Raw genomic sequence first — 19,080 nt, 5'->3', positions numbered from 1 at the left:
GATATTTGGCTATTAAATGGATATGGATATCATCATCTCTTTTCTTCTTTGTTGATTCATTTTGTTTGTTTGTTTTCATGAGGAAAGTGTGGTGGACAACTGACGAGAAAGACTCGATCAGTGAGAAAAATGCAACAAAGTTTCCTCAACACATCTGAAAAAGGCTCCATTAAACTAAAACTTACAAGTCACAGCTACAACCTCACACCTGCGTTTTTTTCCACACAAACACCTGCAGTTTACCTCAGGGGGGCCAAAGCAGGACACACACACACACACACACACACACATAAGCTTATTATGACTGAGCCTCATTAGCAGATATAACATGACAAACCCTTGATTGCCATCCTAACTTATCATCCCCCATTCTTGAAAAGAGAATAAAACACCCCCAGCTCGTTAATCATGGCTTAATTACCATTAAACCAGATCTAAGAAATAGACCTGTCACACTGATGGGAGGCCATAACATTCATTAAAGCTAATTAAGTGAGGCTCCACTTGCGGAGCTCACACAAAATGGCCCCCCAATCAAAATGCTGAATCATTTCCTAATTGCCGCGAGCAGCATCGCGAAACGTTTCAGTCGCAACAATCACTTTGATGGAAAATCACGAAAAGACCAACTATTGCACTGACCTGTGCAACTGCGGGGCAGGAAATAAAACAGCATAACAATACGGGCGAATAAAATCCAACTCTCAACAAGCATAACTGAATAAAATGACCCTGTGAGCAGCACATGCGGTCTGGTAAAACTGTGCTCCTGTCAGTGCCGAGTGCAGTAAATGTCGTTTTTCTTCTTCATTTAGTTTCAGTGGAGCTGCATATTACGGTCGCACGTTATTCCTTTCAAAGATATTTGAATTTCACAACTTCAAATAAACAACAAAGGTATTTAAATAGCCAACGAAACTAAGTACACAAAGTTTATGGTTTTAAGACCCCCCAAATACTGTGATATGAAGCATGGAGTGGCTTCTTTGTTGCTGCTTGTTGCATATGTGATCACTATCTCACACACCAGAAGTGACATGGTGAATCCTGGGTGAAAACAGAAGTCATTTGTGCATGGTTTTTATTGCAGCCTAAAGCCGTCTCCTCTCTGATGAACTGGTGTAGCATTCGTGTTTGGGTTTCGGCCTCAATCACCACGTCCGGTCTCTGTTAGGCTGGGTTTGGCGGCATCTCTAATGGCATTTTTGGACATTTCACGTTATGACGGCCAATCGGGCAAAAGTAGTAGGTGACCAAAAGGTGTAAATCAGGTTGAGAATCTCCAGTGGATCCTCCCTTTCTTTATATACAAAAGAGTTGATGGCTGTATTGTTATAAATCTTAAATACGTTAATGCTGGGCCACAGACATTTATAATCCACTGCTGTTCGACAGCTCGAGACACTGTAGGTTTTGTCAGGTCTACAAAGAACAGCTGGCTCTACAAGAAACCCTCTCACTCGTCGGTTCTTGAAGAGTTTGCAGTCAAACGCCTCTTTTGGGGAGCACCGCTGTGTGTGCCCTTTGCATGCCTCTGGTATGTTGAATGAGATGCTGTGACATCACCACACCTGCTTGGTATTTGCCGGCTCCGAGCTGATGTCAGACACAAAGGTCAGACCGAATGCTGTGGCTAACTTGCTGGCAGGGAGGGAGGGGGGGGGGGGGGGGGGTCCTCTTCTTACAGCTGTTGTGCCACTGACTTAAAAACCAGCCATTCAGCTGTTTCGTCCAAGAGCTTGAATTTCTGTTCCTGGGCAAAAGTGTGTTTTACATTATGTGGTGCTATCAGAAAGTAAAGGAGGGTTCTGCTCTGACAGGGATGTTTTCTTTTCGCCCATACACTCGTGATCTATCGTACAGAACCAAGCTGCACGGTACGGCCCCTCCTCCAAAGCTACTGCCAAGTCTATAGAAGAGATGCAGAATGCTACTCACTGACGATTCTAATCTTTGAGAGGCATCTGGGAGTGAAGCCGCAGCTATCGGCAGCGAGGCCTATACTTATGATATTTTCCCCCATTTTAACATCAAAGATACTGTCCTGTAGATCTGAGGGCGCCGTAATGAAGGCTGACGGGTAATGTGCTCCTGTCAGACTTTACAAGAGGGCAAGAGTGGATGAGAGGAAAACAAAAAACATGTATGCTTGATGTACTGTTCGGGCAAAAAGCGCCTTTTATTTGAACATGCTGTACAGTAAACACACGGGCACTTTATAGGGTTGTGTGTCAGCGCCCTTTGACGACTTCTCGTCTGCTCTTACTTGTGACAGCGAGTCCCCGGGTTGACCTCTGTTCTCCACTATGCTGCTCTTATGAGCCCCCTTCTTTCTTTAAGATTAATCCTGTGATGCAAATGCACTCTATCACCACGTAAAATATACATTTAGCGCAAATGCCGGGGCCTTCCGCTGGTAAGAACCACAGTAAAACACGTCGTAAAGATGACTAATGCTGCAGCGGTTCACGTTCTCAGCGGGAAGAAGAAGAACAGGGCCGTAAATCGATAATCAGATACACAAACACGAAGATGCATATCATATTAGACTGGCATGGTAAGAACACCCTGAGTGCTCCGAGCAATCAAGGGAGGGAAATGGAATAAAGAGTTTAGGAAATAAAGGACTAAAGGAAAAATATGGCCTCCACTCTTTGTGAATATATCAAGCTCACTGAGTGCTGTATTGTACGTAGCGATGACCCTGGAAAAAAGCGACACGATTTAGACAATTCATACTTCGGGACTGAATTTAAATGAAATGAAAGCACATGCCGATATCAGGAAACAAAGACATGTTTAGTCGTCCTTTTTATAGAAGAAAGATGTTCCTTCTTATTTTTATTTGGCCTATTTACATTATGCTCAGGCACAGGTCTATAAGGTTATTTTTTGTTTTGTTTTCTTTTTTCTTTCTTTTACCATCATTTGCTTTGGCCACGTGGCAACCATTTCTAAGTCCCAGGCCCATAAAGGGAGACAAATACCCCCCGTTCCCTGTCTACTCCCATGTAGAGAGTGCATCAGTCAACCAGTAAATACATTTGGGGTAAATGTTTAAAAAGCCTATTTAGGCAGCAGAAGAATGTAGCGCATCAGGTCTTAGTAAAAAAAAGCAGATTGAACAAGCCAGGCCAGATTTATAGCCGTCTTTAAACCGCTCAGAGGAAAAGCCGCAGTTGTAAAGTTTCTAAACGAGTCACTGGACAATTGAAAGATAGTTCTCCGTCTCTGATAAGAAGATGAAGAAGAGAAAAAGGAACAAACGAATGGAAGAGAAAGAGTATAAAGAGAGAAAAGAGGTTGCCACCAACTTATTCCAATAGATTCAATATCTTTGAAATGAACTATCGATGCATTTGGCTTCACAAAGACAAGCTGTGCTCAAGCTTTTTTTTTGATTCCGTCTCAGAGAGTCAAGCAGCCCTCACAAAAATGTGTGCATTTGAAAAGCAGGCCAGGCACCACTTGCGACAACTAAGGTCTGGTCCCTCTCACACAATCCTTATCCCTGCACAATATCAACGACAACGGCAGAGGTGAAAAGTAGGATGCCCATGCACATGCGCTCGCAGACACGGAGGAGCATGGGATCGACTGAACAGGGTCAGAGAAAGAGGTTCTGGAGGCCACGTCTGTAAAGCCCACACTCCATCACGCATGACAAAGGTAACTAAAGGAATGCGTACAGGGCTCAATCCCTCTCTCGACACCGGCTTTCTTATCTCTGCAGCCTGCGAGGAAAACATGCCGTAACTCAGGAGGCTTTTGCACAACTTCTTTGTTGATCTTAGAAAGGAAAACATGGTAAACCATTATCACAGCTTCATCTTATAGGGCAGAGCTAATATAAAAGTAATTAAGATAGTACATGTTGTGAAGTAACAAGCCTGAGCGTAAGGCTTGATTAATGCGGAGCAAACGCGCTCATAACTACCCATTTATTATTGCATTTTAATTGCATTAAACGTAAAAAACATGCTTTTATTTGGAAACCTATAAGAAATATGGGTGCTGCTACACTGAGCAGCAGTTTAGATGACACTGACATAGATTTCTCTTTATATACCATACACATGATATTGTACACCATGTGATATCCTGTACAAGTGGAGAGATCCTTATATGCAACAGCAGGAAACACTATTCCTTCTACAGTATGATGTTGAAAGGTGGTTTTTGAGGCAAGACAGAAAAATGAATAGTGAAGGGGTTTGTTCAGGTTGGCTGTATTTAGGATTGGGTCTAATTAAACGACCGTGTGTCTCTTCGTCAGCACATTTTAACATAGATTAACATAGATCATCAGAATCAACAATAAAACAAATTAAAAACATGTCTTTGACTGAGTTTTGTGAACACTCTGCCAAGGACACTCAGTCTCCCACAGTGTCAAAACCCCTCGCCGATCTCGCAGGATTGAAAAATTGAAAAATTTTACATCTCAATAATCCCTTTATTTTTATTAAGAGACAGACAAAAACAAAACCTACTTAGCGGCATTTTAATCCAAACCTTTAACCCTAAAATGTGCATCATCTAAATTTATATAAATGACGTTATGTGGACTATTTTTGTCGTAAGTCCCCACAACACAAGAAATACCTAGACAACACACAAGAGTGCTCAGACACACACACACACACACACACGACACACTTCCAGAAACTCTAGGAGCAAATTCCAGAGCAGCTTACTGGAGGTCACACACACCGAGAATTAATAACAATCACAAGAGAGCTACTGTGCTTAATTTCTTTTCTTCGCATGACTCCCTTTGTTCTTCGGCATAAATAAACAACAAGGACAACTTGTCCATGTCCTTTCAAAGAACACCGTGATACAAAATTCATAGCGACTCGCGGAGTGTTGACTTGATTTGTGGAGCGGTTTAAGTCGCAAAAAAGTGAGGCAGGAGGGACCCACGGTGAGCTCACCAGAAAGCATGATGTGCGGACGCCACCTCATATGGGTTATTTCTGAAAATGTGAATGGGAGTTGAGCTCTTCAATATCAACAGTGTACATTGATATCAGCATTTTGTTCTATTTAATGTCCGTGTGGGCCCAAATCCAGACACCAGTGATAAATCTGTATTTTTATTTTTAGAATTGAAACTCTGTAGGGGAGGAGGAAAAAAAAAATGAGCATCCACAGGTCATCGGATGCAATTTCTGGCTGTAAACATATTTCAATCTTTTACATCCACTGGCTACCAACGCCGGGAGAATAATTGACCCCCGACCCCCCCAATATTTCCCAAGCTTGTCCGAATGTGTTAAATTTGTCGTCATTGCCGTTAGCATTAAATAGCTAATTCATCACCAACGCAGACACTGCACCTGCAGGATAAAAAGGGGGTTGTGACCACCTGCTGTCTCCAGTCTGTCTCCAGCCACGCTGACTCTTGTCAAACGCCTGTCCGTGACTCCATGAGATTATGTTGACCCTCCATTGTGATGAGTAAACAGGAGTAGATGAGGGAGGAAGAGGAGAAAGGGGAGAAAAAAAAAGGTGTGTGTGTGTGTGTGGGGGGGGGGGGGGGGGGGGGAGGGGTGTGTCGTGAATTATATAATTGACTTAACAAAAGCTGTGAGCGGCATCCAAAATCAAAAAGACCTTGACTGTCCTTGCTCAAAGGAGGGTAAGCGATGGAGACACTGCGGGGACAAAAAGATGGACAAAAGGATGAGGTGGCAAGACCACACACACACACACACACACACATGCTATGCCAGTGTTTGAAAGCCAGGTGGGGTCAGGTTATATGTGTGTGTTTGGGTTTTTGTTGAAGGGCAAATCTGAGCTTCCCTTTTGATCCTCACTGAACTCTGTCAGTGTCTCTCTTTATTCACCCTCTCTCATCACCCTCCTGCCCTCCAGAGACAAGATGAAGGGATGATCAGGCGGTGGCTTTGGTTAAGACCACCGATCGATACAGATCTTCTGCGTGGGGATGAGACTCCCGAGATTACACTGAAAATCACAAACGGCGAAAATGACAATTTTCAGACTACTTTCTCGACTTTGAACATTCAACTCCAACAAAAGAAAGCAGGGAAGTGGTGTTGCATCTATGTGGTGCGCGAGCTGCATCTTTCCCCCTAATTCCTCTTCACTTCAGGAGCCTTTAACTCAGGATCCCTGCCATTGGCAATAACAACACTATAACAACACTCAATGAGTAAAGTTTTTCTGAACTCCCGAACTCTCATTTCCTAAATGGGAGTTAAAATGCCTCCTAACGCCCCGTACTTCATCTTTGTTTTCCAAACCTCCAGGCCCCGAACAATTAGGCCCTTGTTTATGTCTGCAAATTGCTGTGCCGTGCCTATCCGTGGATAGGCTCTGGCAGCTGGATGCGCCGGTGGAAAGACCATATTGATTGGTATGTCTGTGCTTTTAACAAGGTCTGTCTGGCTGTTCTATCTGGGGGTGCAGCGGTGCTCATACCTGTTCCCCAAACAGTGCTCCACCTCAGTACAGGTAATGGGCCCACACTTCAAAACTGCTTACACAAAACACTTTTTGGGGTCATTTGTGAAGAGAATAGCTGGCTTTGACTTCATTGTTTCATTTGATCTCATTTTACTCTTCTTGGTTTCTGTCATTCCTTAAATATTTTTTTTTCCCCCTTTCCTTCCCCCTCAAGGCCACCCCCTTGTTTTACTTTCTGTTTTGCTCCCTCATCTCCTCCATTACTATGATAACTCGTACACTTTGCACCAGTTGTCCCTGAAGGGGCTGGTAGCTGTCAGTGTCATTATTTTCCTAGAGTCCGCCTTCATGCTGACGGTGAGAGTTTGCTTTCCTCTCTGTTTCACAACCTGGTCAGCCCATTTGTTTTCAGTCTAATGAAGTAGAGGAAAGGGTAGAGGAAAGAAGACAGCAGACCTGATGAGAAAAGGAGAGAAGAGGGAAAAGTAAAGGGAAAGAAACAGAGAGAGAAAAGAGAAGGGACAGAAAGACAATGAGAGAAAAAGAGGAACCGACAGCACAGGGAGCTGTTACGTTGCTACAGAAACGATTCCACTGACGGTGGAAAAAGATCACAATCCCTAAACTGACATATTCCAGAAAAAAATGTTAACAGTTCAGCCAGGAGGGCAATATCAATATAAAGAGTGCAAAGAGTTACCCTGTGTTGCACTTGGCAGGACAATGTGTTTCTGCAAGAATCAATAAAATTCACCACTGGATCCTTGTCCCTGTAATTGGACACTTGACTTAATTTATTGTGGAAATTCCACAGAGCTATACATGTAACAGGATTTGGTGTGTTTGTGTGAGTTTGCCATGTTTGTTTCTGAGTGTCGTTATTACATCGCTGGACATTTAGTTGAAAATGACAACTGACACTAATGCTGGTTTTCAACAGTCCAAGGCACAGCCCAGATAAGTACAACGTTTTGTGTGTGTACAGTATATGTGAATGTATAAAGTCACATTTCTCCCACAGAGAATACCGAGCACTGAACAGTTAACTCACTCGGGAACTGGGTTGTTTTTTCGCAAAACGTGCACCGACATATGCGGCGCTGGCGAGCAAAGAGAGAGAGTCCGTTTTTGCATGAGGCTAAGTCACATTTTCCCTCATGTCTTTCAGATGAATACTTCAAAAGACTGGCAGAGTTACTGCTAAAAAGGGGGCGGGGGGAGGGGTTTGAATTGATTTGATTATTGCGGGGTGAGTCTGGATCAATCGCATTCTTTCCCCCTTGTCAGAACAGGGTCATTTAGCCCCAAGGGCAGAGAGTTTTAATGATATGAGGCAGACAGAGCCCGCGAGTCGTCCAGGCCTGGAGGGGGTTCTGATTTCAATGCTCCATTATAAGCTGTGATAACAGCAAATAACACAAATTCCTCTTAGAGAACACACACACACACACAGTAACACACAGACATGTTGCATTTCAGTATGTATAAACACTGAGACAGACATGTAGGAAGAAGGAGAGGAAAGTGGGGGGGAAAGAAGTTGAATACACACATTCCAAACCGTGACATTTAAGACCGTATATGGCTCAGCTACTGAAAAGAGAGTTTAAAGAAGAAAAGATTCTGTCTTCAAACATATATGTGCTGTACTAGGTCTGTCCTTTCACTAAAGTAAAGAAGAAAAAAAAAAAAAACACCCATAACTTCTGTTCAAATGGTTTCTCGGCAGTAAAATGTATACAGTACGGAAGCACATTTGTATAAACTGTGACAGAGGAAATCGATCCTTCACACTACTCCACATGAGGAGACCCAGCTGGATCCTGTTAACGGTCCCTTAAATGAATCCTACACGTTCTAGACTACACAAGTCCTGTGACATCCAGGGAAGTTGTTACATTAAAATTCCGAGCGCTTTGACAACTCCAAACAAATTTACACGAGCCGAGGCCGAAGCCGCTGAGCCAGAGAGCTGACTGGGGTTGTCCGCACTCGCGTGTCAAGGTTATCACAAGACTGCAGTCGTCCAAAGACTGACGGGGACCCACGATGAAACCTAACTCCTCGTCAGTTAGCACGGGGAGGAAGCTTTAAGGGGGGGGGGGGGGGGGTAAAAAGTGAGGGAGGAAGAAATAAAGAGTGACAGAAGCTGTAATATTTTTTTACCGGAACATGTGCAAGACACACTGGCTCTAATGATGACGGGGCTGAAGGGGTCAGTTTGTTAGTGCTGCAATACCAAGTATAATCTCAACTATATTTTGTCCAACCAATCATGAGTTATTTGTTCGAAATCCCTGCACGTCCTAAACAACAACTGAGTAAAGGCCTTATAAGGGAAATATGAACTTGTCACGCTGTCAACATAGCTTTCACAAGGAATACTATCTGCCATTAGTGTATATAACAATTTATTTTGCAATACAAACATCCAGGGTCGGTACGCAGTGCACAATATTTTCAGGTTAGGTTCCCGTGGCAATGACCTCCTTCGCTGCAGTGTGTTGGCTTACACGGGAAATTGTTGTAAATATTGAGGATTCACTCAAGTGAGTACATCCTGAGGTTGAACTAAACACCCCGCGAACGCACCAGGTCGAGCTCAGAGTATCAAACCAACAAAATCCACCCGGCACGACGTGTTCCGTACAAATGTCTCTTGCTTTTATGACAGAAAGCAATATAACACAGTTCATAGCTTAGGAGCGTGTTGTTTTTAATCAACAGTAGGCTAAAGAAAGAAAGAGACAGGCAGTGGCATAGGAATACTTTACGCCGTGTTTTAAATGACAGGGAGTCCAATGCGAGGCGTGGTGGGAGAAATTCTAATTAATTTGACAAGACCGAGAGGACGCCCTATGACTGAGACGGGAACCAAACTGATGTCATTTGCACAAGATTTTCATTAGGAGAAAACCTTGTGAACAAGAGGGAGTTATCCCCCAGCTTGTCTGTTTTCCCAGAACTACATTCCCAGAACTACCGAAGTGCCGAGATGAGATTAGTTTGACCTCAGACTGAATTGAACATGCCGCTGTATTTTACTGCTTTGATACACAAAATGACCAGAGGCTAGAACATCAAATTTAAACCAGGGAAATAAAAAATAATAATAATAATAATAATAATTGGCCAAATTGAGTCACTGCCTACAATTAAAACTTCCTGTTAGGGGTCGCCACAGCGGATCATCTGTCTCCATCTTGTTCAATATTTTGAATTTTAAGGAATTTATCATTTAAAAGAAATGGTATGTGACACGCTTTGTACAAGCGCTGAAGCCTGAAGTCACAAAATCCGTGTACGGTGAAACAATACATCCCCGAAACAGAGATCCAGCCCTTACATACAAGGTGCTTTTTACTGATCTCAGTAATAACAACCTATTTATGTTTATCTGTTTAAACTTCAGAACACTACTATCTCCACTGGAACTCCTCCTCATATCTAACGGAATGAAACAAGTGCTAAATTGACGACGACAACAACAACAACAACAACAGACAAAGTAGCTGCCGTGGGCTGATGTCGTTCCCACACAGGCCTGGCCAATCGTCACCAATGCCACAGTCTCATTTGCAATGCTAAACAGAGCTGTAGTACACAAAACAGAAAAAGACAGAGAAACGGTTGCAGGGGGCAACCCTGCAGTGAATTCAATCTGTGATTCAGAGTTAGTAATGTACCTGCAGCTTGGAAACTGTCAAACTCTTTTTTTCCCCCCCCAGCTTAATTCACACTCCATTACTGCTCTAATCGCACCAATTACTGATTTATTTAGCTGCGTCATCCCAAAATCCCGCCTTCTAGTAGTGGGGGAGCGTAATTATTTTTTTTCTTTCCGTCCTCCAGCCTAAGTTATGTGGATAAATATCACATCTGAAGAGTAAGAGAGAGATGGATACATAAATAAACACACTGGAATGAGTGCATTTATTTGTATGGCGTGAGACCGAGAAAAATAATTATTCTACTAAAGATGTAGGTCATTCCTGAACAGATTTTTATTAGCGTGGCTGTAATATCGATTGTTGGGTCACTGAGTCGGCAAGGCAGCAGGGAACTAAATGAAAATGGAATCTAAGTGATCACCTGCTATGTAATGCATTTACTCTTTATTACTCCTAAATAAATATGATAGATACACATTCGCGTCTGCAATAATGTGAAGCGAGTAACACCACTTCATCACCGAGACCTTACATATGGGGGTCACTGTCACAGCCTCATATGTTTTAATTTCATTACACTATCAATAGATAAATATGATACACCGACGCTCGTGTCACAGTTAACGATCTCAGGGTAGGCATTTTTTTCTCCCCGGGAAATCCATATCGGGTCAACCTTGAGGCCGCAACACATAGATATCACTGATTTTATAATGACGGAATAAAAATGATGAGTTCCCAACCTGGTGAAAGGCCTTGACGATAAGTCAAAAAACGTCTCCTCCCTCCTTTTCTCCCCTGCCAACTTCTTGCTTGGACATTTTTACTGCACAGCAGGGGCTTTTAATTTTGTTCAGCTCAAAACCCAAAAGTCAAATTTAGCCTCAGCCTGAAAAGGAAAGGCTCATTAAAACATACCGTTACACTCACCATAAAGAGGAGCACCAGCACGGGGATTATAGCCCGTGCTGCGTAGTGGGCTACGGTACAAGACACCAGGCTGTATACAGAGCCAGTACAGGCTAAAGTTTCTAGGTTAAGCCTGCTGTGCACTTTCCCCTTCCTTGTATGCCCTCATCCCACTCATGTCAGCCTGAATGATCCCACACTAAGTGGATGCATGTGTGTTGCGAGAGCTCCACCATGCCTGCTAAAGAGGTGGGTGGAGTTGTTACCATGGCAGTGCAGCCAAAATGTGCTTCCATCAGGTTAGTGATTGGATGGGTAAGAGACCAAATGAGATTTCAAGGGGGGACTTCAGAAAGATTGCATTTAAGACTCAGACGTCTCAAAGTAGGTTTAAGAGGAGTCATTATGTCACTTTACCTCTGTTATCACCCACTGGCTCAATCAAACCCATGGTTAACATACATATATACATACATACATAGATTTCTGATTGGCCCGGTGCCCTAAACGCTCGCTTTTGAGTGTCCATGTCTGTGTCTGACAATCTCTGTGTTTACAGATGCTCAGTATAATATGGGCACATTATTATATTACGCGTTAGGGTTATTGCATGATTAATCATTCATGCATTTTATTGGTTACAATAACATTCTATTATATTGTGTATTATTATACTGTCACAATGACAACAGGTGAGCAATAAGATGTGCAGAAACTAGGGCTGTCAATTGATAAAAAAAACAAAAAAAAAACGAATTCATCTCACATTTAGAAATTCATTCATCTAGATTAATGGCGATTAAAAGTTTGCTTTTCTTCTAATGACTAAATGACTGAGTAATCAGACACCGTTGTTTAACGGTATCTTAAACTACACATGGAACTATATGTGATTTCAAAGAGACTCAGGCCTAAGTGCCAACCAGGTCATCTTAGAATAAAGGCTCAACATGGTTGACTGCCATCCCGTATGCAACCAACACAAAAAACACTAACATTAACTCAAATGCAACAACATTAACATAAAACACACACGGCGGAAATAAAGCGCCAGTCTCAGTGAGATGAGCTGAGATTGGCACAGCACCACCGCGACCCTCGTGTGGAGGATAAAGGGAAGAAGATGGATGGATGGATAGTTTCAAGCTGGATATTTAACTCATACTCGCGCTCCACCTCCAACAGCGGCTCAATTTCTGTTTTACCCGACGTTTGCTACACGATGGCGGGGGTTCCATTGCTCAGCTTCTTAAAATGAAACTTCAGCTTCTATCTCAGTCTCTCCTATGTGACTGGTTTGCGCGGATAATTGACAGCTTTAATGTCAGAGGCCAGAGCACACCAACGTTATTGCATTAATGCAAGGAACATCTATCCGTCTCTTAGTCACATACCTGTCCAATGGGTCACTTGACAGGCTTGAAACTTGGCAGGTGACTTACTAAGTGCACCAGTGTGTGCAGCGCCAACACTGGCGGTGTTTGGAGAAGAGATATCGGGAGAAATGTGACAGATACAGCACTGTGCAAACATCTCAAGGCACCACCACCACCAGCTGTGTTGCTATTTTTATTTATGTCTGTCAAACGCTGTGATCGTTGGCTTTTAGATTGGAAGGATCTGACTGGAAGTTGCTCTGATACATTAGCAAGCTGTGAGTGTGTTGAACTCGTACAACATGTGTAAAGTAATGCTCAAGAATGTCTTGAAAAACCTTGGCGTGAAAGACCTTTTTCACAGCAGATGTTTTTTTTTTACATGAAATAGAAGAACACAGACAGGTTTTACCAGGCGCCATTCCAGGTTTACGAGAGCCAGGGTCATGCTTTTGTGCAAGTGTACGGGCAGGTCGCACTTAATACTTGACACTTTTTGGAGAAATTAAGTGACTGAGAAATAACTATCCTGTAATGTCGTTATAGTATTGCTAAAACAACAAAATGTAGACTTTTGCACAGTACTACTATTACTACGACTACTACACACCCTCCTACATGATTAGCGGCATTACAAATCACATCAAACCTGCTTCAATTGAAAAAAATAAATGAAATAAACCATATGTTGTGTTCGAGCCACACATACAGTACATACTGACAACCAGTGGTGGGTAGTAACACGCTACATTTACTCCGTTACAAATACTTGAGTAATATTTTGGATAAATTGCAATTTTAGCTCGCTACTTTTTTTTTTAATATATTATTTTTATGCATGCACAATCTATTGCTAATAGATTGTTTCCAACATTTCTATAACGTGACCATTTTAACCCTCTCAGCTATCAGTTGAGCGGCAAACGAATACTTTTACCATGCCGATGTATCTGAATTGGATAATTTCTTATACCTCTAGTTAAAAGGCGATGTATTTAATTTCCCAAAGTATTAATGTATTATTGTTTTAGTAAGGGTTGTTTATTGCATTTGGAAGACTGTATTTATTGTTTTATTATATAAATATTATTATTTAACATATCTTAATTTGAACATTGTTGTGTCTATTTTGTACCATTTGTGTTGCTCTGAATATTTCAAAAATAAATCCAGAAAGTACTTGAGTAGTCTTTTCACTGCATACTTTTATACTCTTAACTCGAGTAATTATTGTCATGAGTACTTTTCCTCCTACTTGAGTAATTATTATCTTAAAGTAACTGTACTTCCACTTGAGTACATTTTTTGAGCCACGTTACCTTGTCACATCTCATGAGGCCCAGGTAGCGGAGAGACTTGCTGCTCTGAGCGATCTGTGTGGCTCCCTGGTCTGTGATATCCTTACACCATCCGGCATCCACGGTCTCGATGGTACTGCTGTACTGGCCTATGGCTATCAGAGCTGTGGACACAGAAGGAAGATAGACACATGGAGGCGGAGGGAGGGAGGGAGGGAGCGAGGGAGGGAGGGTGAGAAAACAAGAAAAGGTGTTAGTCCGACAAGACAACCTTTTACATGCAAATGTAGCAGCATTGTCCTCCCACAGAGACGCGCCGAAATTTCCCGATGAAACATCTCAGGGCAAGTCATCTGGCCAGCTGCGACAAACGCTTCCAACGTTTACACAACACCTTGAAAATAAACGCACACATACACAAAAAGGTGACACACGCACACACGCTTACAAATCGTGCACACCCGTGCTCATTCAGACCGCTGCAGGATTTATCCATTAGTGTGTTGGCATAAATCACAGCACTGAAAGGCAATGACACAGTGCCAGGGTAAAGTGTGATTTCATGCCAGTGCATGATTTAATACTATTTGTGTGCGTGTGTGTGTAACTGTGTGTTTACTGCAGATGCACAGTGACGGGGTAAAAGTATCCATCAAAACAAATATCTGTCAGTGTCTGAGGGCTTTGTTACACGCGCACACACGTAGGCACAAACACACACACACACATACAGACGCACACCCCAACTTTTCAATACAATTGGAGATACGTAGCTGACACACAAGATTAGATTTGATCTGTTATGGTCCATCTTAAATAAAAAACATCCCTCATGAATCTATGACCTGTTCATTGTCGGGCAGTTGGAGCAGCAACCCCGCGCTCCAGCGAGTCAATTGACAACGTTGCTCAGTGATCGATTGGGCAGGGCGCGGGCTTTGTTCTTCACTCTCTCACAACCGTCACTAATGAGAGTGGGAATGGAGGAGGCGGGAGCGAGGGATGAGAGAAAAGATGAAAGGAGGAGGCTAAAGATAGGGGAAGCCTTTGACAGCACCTGTAAATAGTTACCTCACCCGATGTTGTTTTGACTCCTCATTCGCAGAAATCCATTTCACGTCCGAGGCTCAAACATCTCCGCCAGCACAAATGTGTTTTTGTACTCTTTCCTCTCTCACTTTTTATCACCAGCACTATTCAAAAACAAATGTTGATGTTGCTCCTCGCTGGTAGAACTCGCTGTTCAAAGATTAGGGCGAGCTTGTGCTTACACTATGAAGCTGGAACTTGTTCCCATAGGAGAGGGGAAATGAATAATATCATGCTTTTTGAATCAACTGCACACACACACACAGTAAGAGAGAGAGATGATCTTGTAACATATGTAATATATGGCTTTGGGCACTTGGAGTGCTCCACATGTGGTTCTCTTTGTGCTCCGCCATGCTCTTGGATGCTATACATAATAGCCCAATATGGCTAAGCAGGCAGTAATGCAGCTTTGAAGCTACAATATGTCTCATGTATATATCAGCACCATGGGGAAGAGGCTCCAGCAGTCCAGATGGTTGCACAGCACACTAAGTAGCCACATAGTATTTTTGACTCGCAGTGACCTGATAAAAGTATTCAAAAAAAACCAGAGCCGGTCCCTGAGTGTCCGTGCGCTCTTGACTGTGCGTGCGTGAGGCGGGTCAAATGTGTAACGCCACCGATCCTGTTCCCCTTGTTGTGTCCAATCAATCATGTGATCCCAAATTTGATTACCTGGGTTTAGGCCGTTTGTCTGATGTTAACACACACACACACACACACACACGATCTCTCTGTTTTTCTGAAACAGAGAGATCAAATAAAAGGGGAAAGAGAGGTGAATAAGACTGAACATCCTTTTCTTAAACGACCCCGTTGGTTAACTTGAGGATTTAGAAAAAGGCCTTTGTGAGAATGATGAGCTAAGTGTTAGGCTATTTCGACTTGTGCAGTGCTCAATCAAGAAGTTCATCTGGTCACAATTACAGTCTAATATCCCCGCATGTGCTCTGTTGCTCTCCCGCTTCCTTTGATCCTCTATCAGGGGACTGTAAATGCCATCGACTCCCTATGTCAAATGGAAATTATTGGCTACTTTTACAAAAGGAGAGGAGCTTTCAGTGGAAGCTTTTTACTACACTCAAGCAGTTTTATTCTTCATGTCATAGATAGAGAGTTCAACTGGCACTCAATGCCTTTGTTTTGTAAGATAAAGGGGAGGCAGAGAAATATACAATGTGTAGAAATCCGGTACAAAAGTTTTGCTGTATGAAAAAAGTGAAAAAGTAAGAGGGTCTGCATAGATACATGTGGATATAATTATTATTTTTATCATTATGTTTAACTCCTTAAATGTCGGCCAGATTTTTTTCCCCAAACAAGACTCTTTCATTCTACTTGATGGTATAATACTGAGTGGTGAGGGTATTTTAGCACGTACATAATGTGCTAAAATGTCACCAAATTACTATAATTTTTTCTAGAAATGATTTCTAGACAACTTTCTTTTTGTTCTTAGTAAGATGCCGCCCACCTTTTACCTGAAGGTGAGTGAGTCTCAAGACATTTCTACGTGAGAGAGGATCAAACTAGAGCTGCAACAAACAATTATTTTCATAATCGATTAATCTGTCGATTATTTTCTCGATTAATCGATGAATCGTTTGGTCCATAAAATATCAGAAAACCTTTAGAAATGTTGATCGGTGTTTGTCAAACCTGGAAATGAGGATGTTCTCAAATGTCTTGTTTTGTCCACAAACCAAAATGATTCACTTTTAATGATTTCTTTGTTAGAGCAAAGCAATGAAGGAAATAATCATATTTAAGAAGATTAAACAATCAGAAATCTTGTTTTAATCATGAAAGAATCTTAAAACCAATAATCGATTATCAAAATATTTGTCGATTAATCGATTAATCGATTAATAATCGATTAATCGATTAATTGTTTCAGTTCTAGATCAAACCATTTTGATACTTGCTCTGGTGAGGTTCCAAGTGGACTGAGCCGATACTAGCAGACTGCAAAATAGATGATAGATTACAGCACATGGATACCAAGTGTGATTAACAGCTGGAATCATCCAATTACAGCTGGTGGCAGCTGACGTCGGTGAACTTCCGTTTGAAAAACCTCAAAGTGGCGCCGGACAAGTATCGAATCTAGTGACGTCTCAACTGGTTGGTGACACATATACAGCATTCTGACTGCTACGGTGCACAATATGTAGGTGCACCGTAATATCAATCAAAATGAAAGTCATTAAATATTTCCTACTTCTGCTATATCTCTTGAAATTTAACCAGCGTTTTCCAAAAAAAAACTTTGACAGGACCTGTATAGGGGAAAGGAAATTGTTTGGTTTTTTTTGGACTGACAATGATTTTCTGTCTGACAATAGTTGAAGCAATATGTAAGAGATGTTAAGGTGAAAAAAAAGAGGCATAAGCGAGAGAAGAGGAGCTGTGTAACAGAGATGCTAATGAGGACATATTCTGCTGGCCTGCCTGAGAATGGCTGTAGTATCCGACTCCCTCTCTCTATACTGTATGTGTGTGTGTGTGTGTGTTTGAATACACTACCCCGTTAATGTGAAAAAAAGGCTCAGGAAGACAGACTGACCTCAAATCCATGGAACATTTCACCCGACTTTTCCCAAGTCTGTCTCTCGGGGATAAAACCCATCACGGAAGGATAGATGACGGATAGATAGATCATCAAGTGAGAAACAGGTGGTGATCACATTTAAAAGCGATTGCTTCACTTAATCCAATTCGTTGGGGTCTTTGGGCAAACGTATCCCCTTGCAAATCAATCACCCAACAACAAATCAATCACCGGGTCAATGTAAAGAATGTCACGGACCATTTACAGCCTCTAGGAACAAAAACAGGTCTTTTAGTAAGACTTCCCAAATGTTAGAGTTCACACACAAAGCTCTGTTCATAGAGCTCATAGAGTTCATCTTTGTTTAATGCCATGTGACACATGTCCCCGAAAAAGGTAAATAACAATGCAACATTTAGTGTTCTATTAACCTCTGCCATATCTCCAGACAGAGATTCATAACCTATTACTTTTACATATCAGGCTCAAGCTGTTATCACGGACCACAAATAGAGGATTTAACCAAACACAAGAGCGGTTACCTTAGCCACTCTTGTGGCTCACGCTCACAGACAGCCGGGTCAGGAGTTGGTCAATCCTGTGATGACCACAACGTGCGAAAAAAAGCTCTTCATAATCAGCTTATTTTCCTATCTCCGTAGACCCGACCTCACAGATCCAGGGGTTAAGCATCTTTCATTGCATTATTAGATATGCACTTATTACATTCTCCTAAATGATGGTGTGCCATTACTGCTATCTTATTGCTACGAGGCTGTCCTTGTGCCTGTCTCTCGTAACATTATACACCATATTTTAGCGACTGATGAGGACAGAATGCACATGAAAGATATGATGGTATATGGTAAAGATTTGCAGCGCGTGTGTTTGTGGATGTGCACGTTTTTATGTAAATATGGCAGCAGGGACAGCAGAAAAGGAGATTATTATTGCTGATCCAGAGATCTCAACTGTCATGTCTAATGGGAAAGATATTCACTCCATTATTTGTGTTGCATTTAAAAACTTGGCCCCATTGTTGCCCTCTCTGCTGTGCTGCTGCTTGTTGGAATTAAAGGGGGTTAAAAAAAAAAGAAAGAAAAAAAAATCACCTTGAAGCAAGTGAATGTCGCTGTAACTCTGGTTTACAACGATGACACTAATCAATAGAATAGAATATAAATTTTAATTTTAACACCGCAGTATCAAACCACCTGTTCTACAGCATAATATTGTTTAGCTTCAGCCCCACCCTCTCTTTCTCTACCAGTTATACTGGCCCTGTTCTTGTTACTCTACAATTCAGTAAGAAATATTATCTATTTCTCTGTTATCCAGGCAATTACAAGTATTTTATCGAGACTCAGTATCAGCAGATACTCAATAGTAAAAAGATAGTCTTGGGGAAAAGAACCAAACAAGCTGATCGGAGCCTCCCTACTAAAATGACTGTGTCCTACCCTTATTTTGGGGCTGCACCTTCTCTTGCAACCACACACTGTGGCCCTGCAGCCAGCTATAGCACCTACTTTGCATCACTAGTGCAGCCATGTCCTGCTGTGTGCAGCTAATAAACTGCATGAAAATAAGGTGACAGTTGTGTTTAAAGCGCTTGTGTGGTCTGAGCGACGTCACAGCGGTGGGGAGCAAGTGAACGTGTCCGCAGGGCATCATATTTACATCACCGTCGACTGGAGACCAAGTTGATAAATAACCATGGCGACTCATTTGACCTGCAAAGTAAT

At 42.1% G+C, this 19,080-nt stretch overlaps 1 protein-coding gene across 1 annotated transcript in view; it reads right to left on the bottom strand.

Moving 5' to 3' along the window:
• The window catches only part of fbxl17 (F-box and leucine-rich repeat protein 17), a 207,843-nt gene that overhangs the window by 3,990 nt on the left and 184,773 nt on the right, over positions 1-19,080 (bottom strand). Inside the window, exon 10 of the mRNA XM_058636046.1 lies at positions 13,714-13,856. Within this exon, the coding sequence (XP_058492029.1) occupies positions 13,714-13,856 (143 nt within the window). The remainder of the gene's footprint in view (positions 1-13,713; positions 13,857-19,080) is intronic.

This window comes from Solea solea, chromosome 8 (genome assembly GCF_958295425.1).
Source record: "Solea solea chromosome 8, fSolSol10.1, whole genome shotgun sequence".
In the NCBI taxonomy this organism is placed as follows: Eukaryota; Metazoa; Chordata; class Actinopteri; order Pleuronectiformes; family Soleidae; genus Solea; species Solea solea.
Note: the sequence above shows the minus strand (reverse complement) of the source record. Positions and strands in the feature narration are given on the sequence as shown.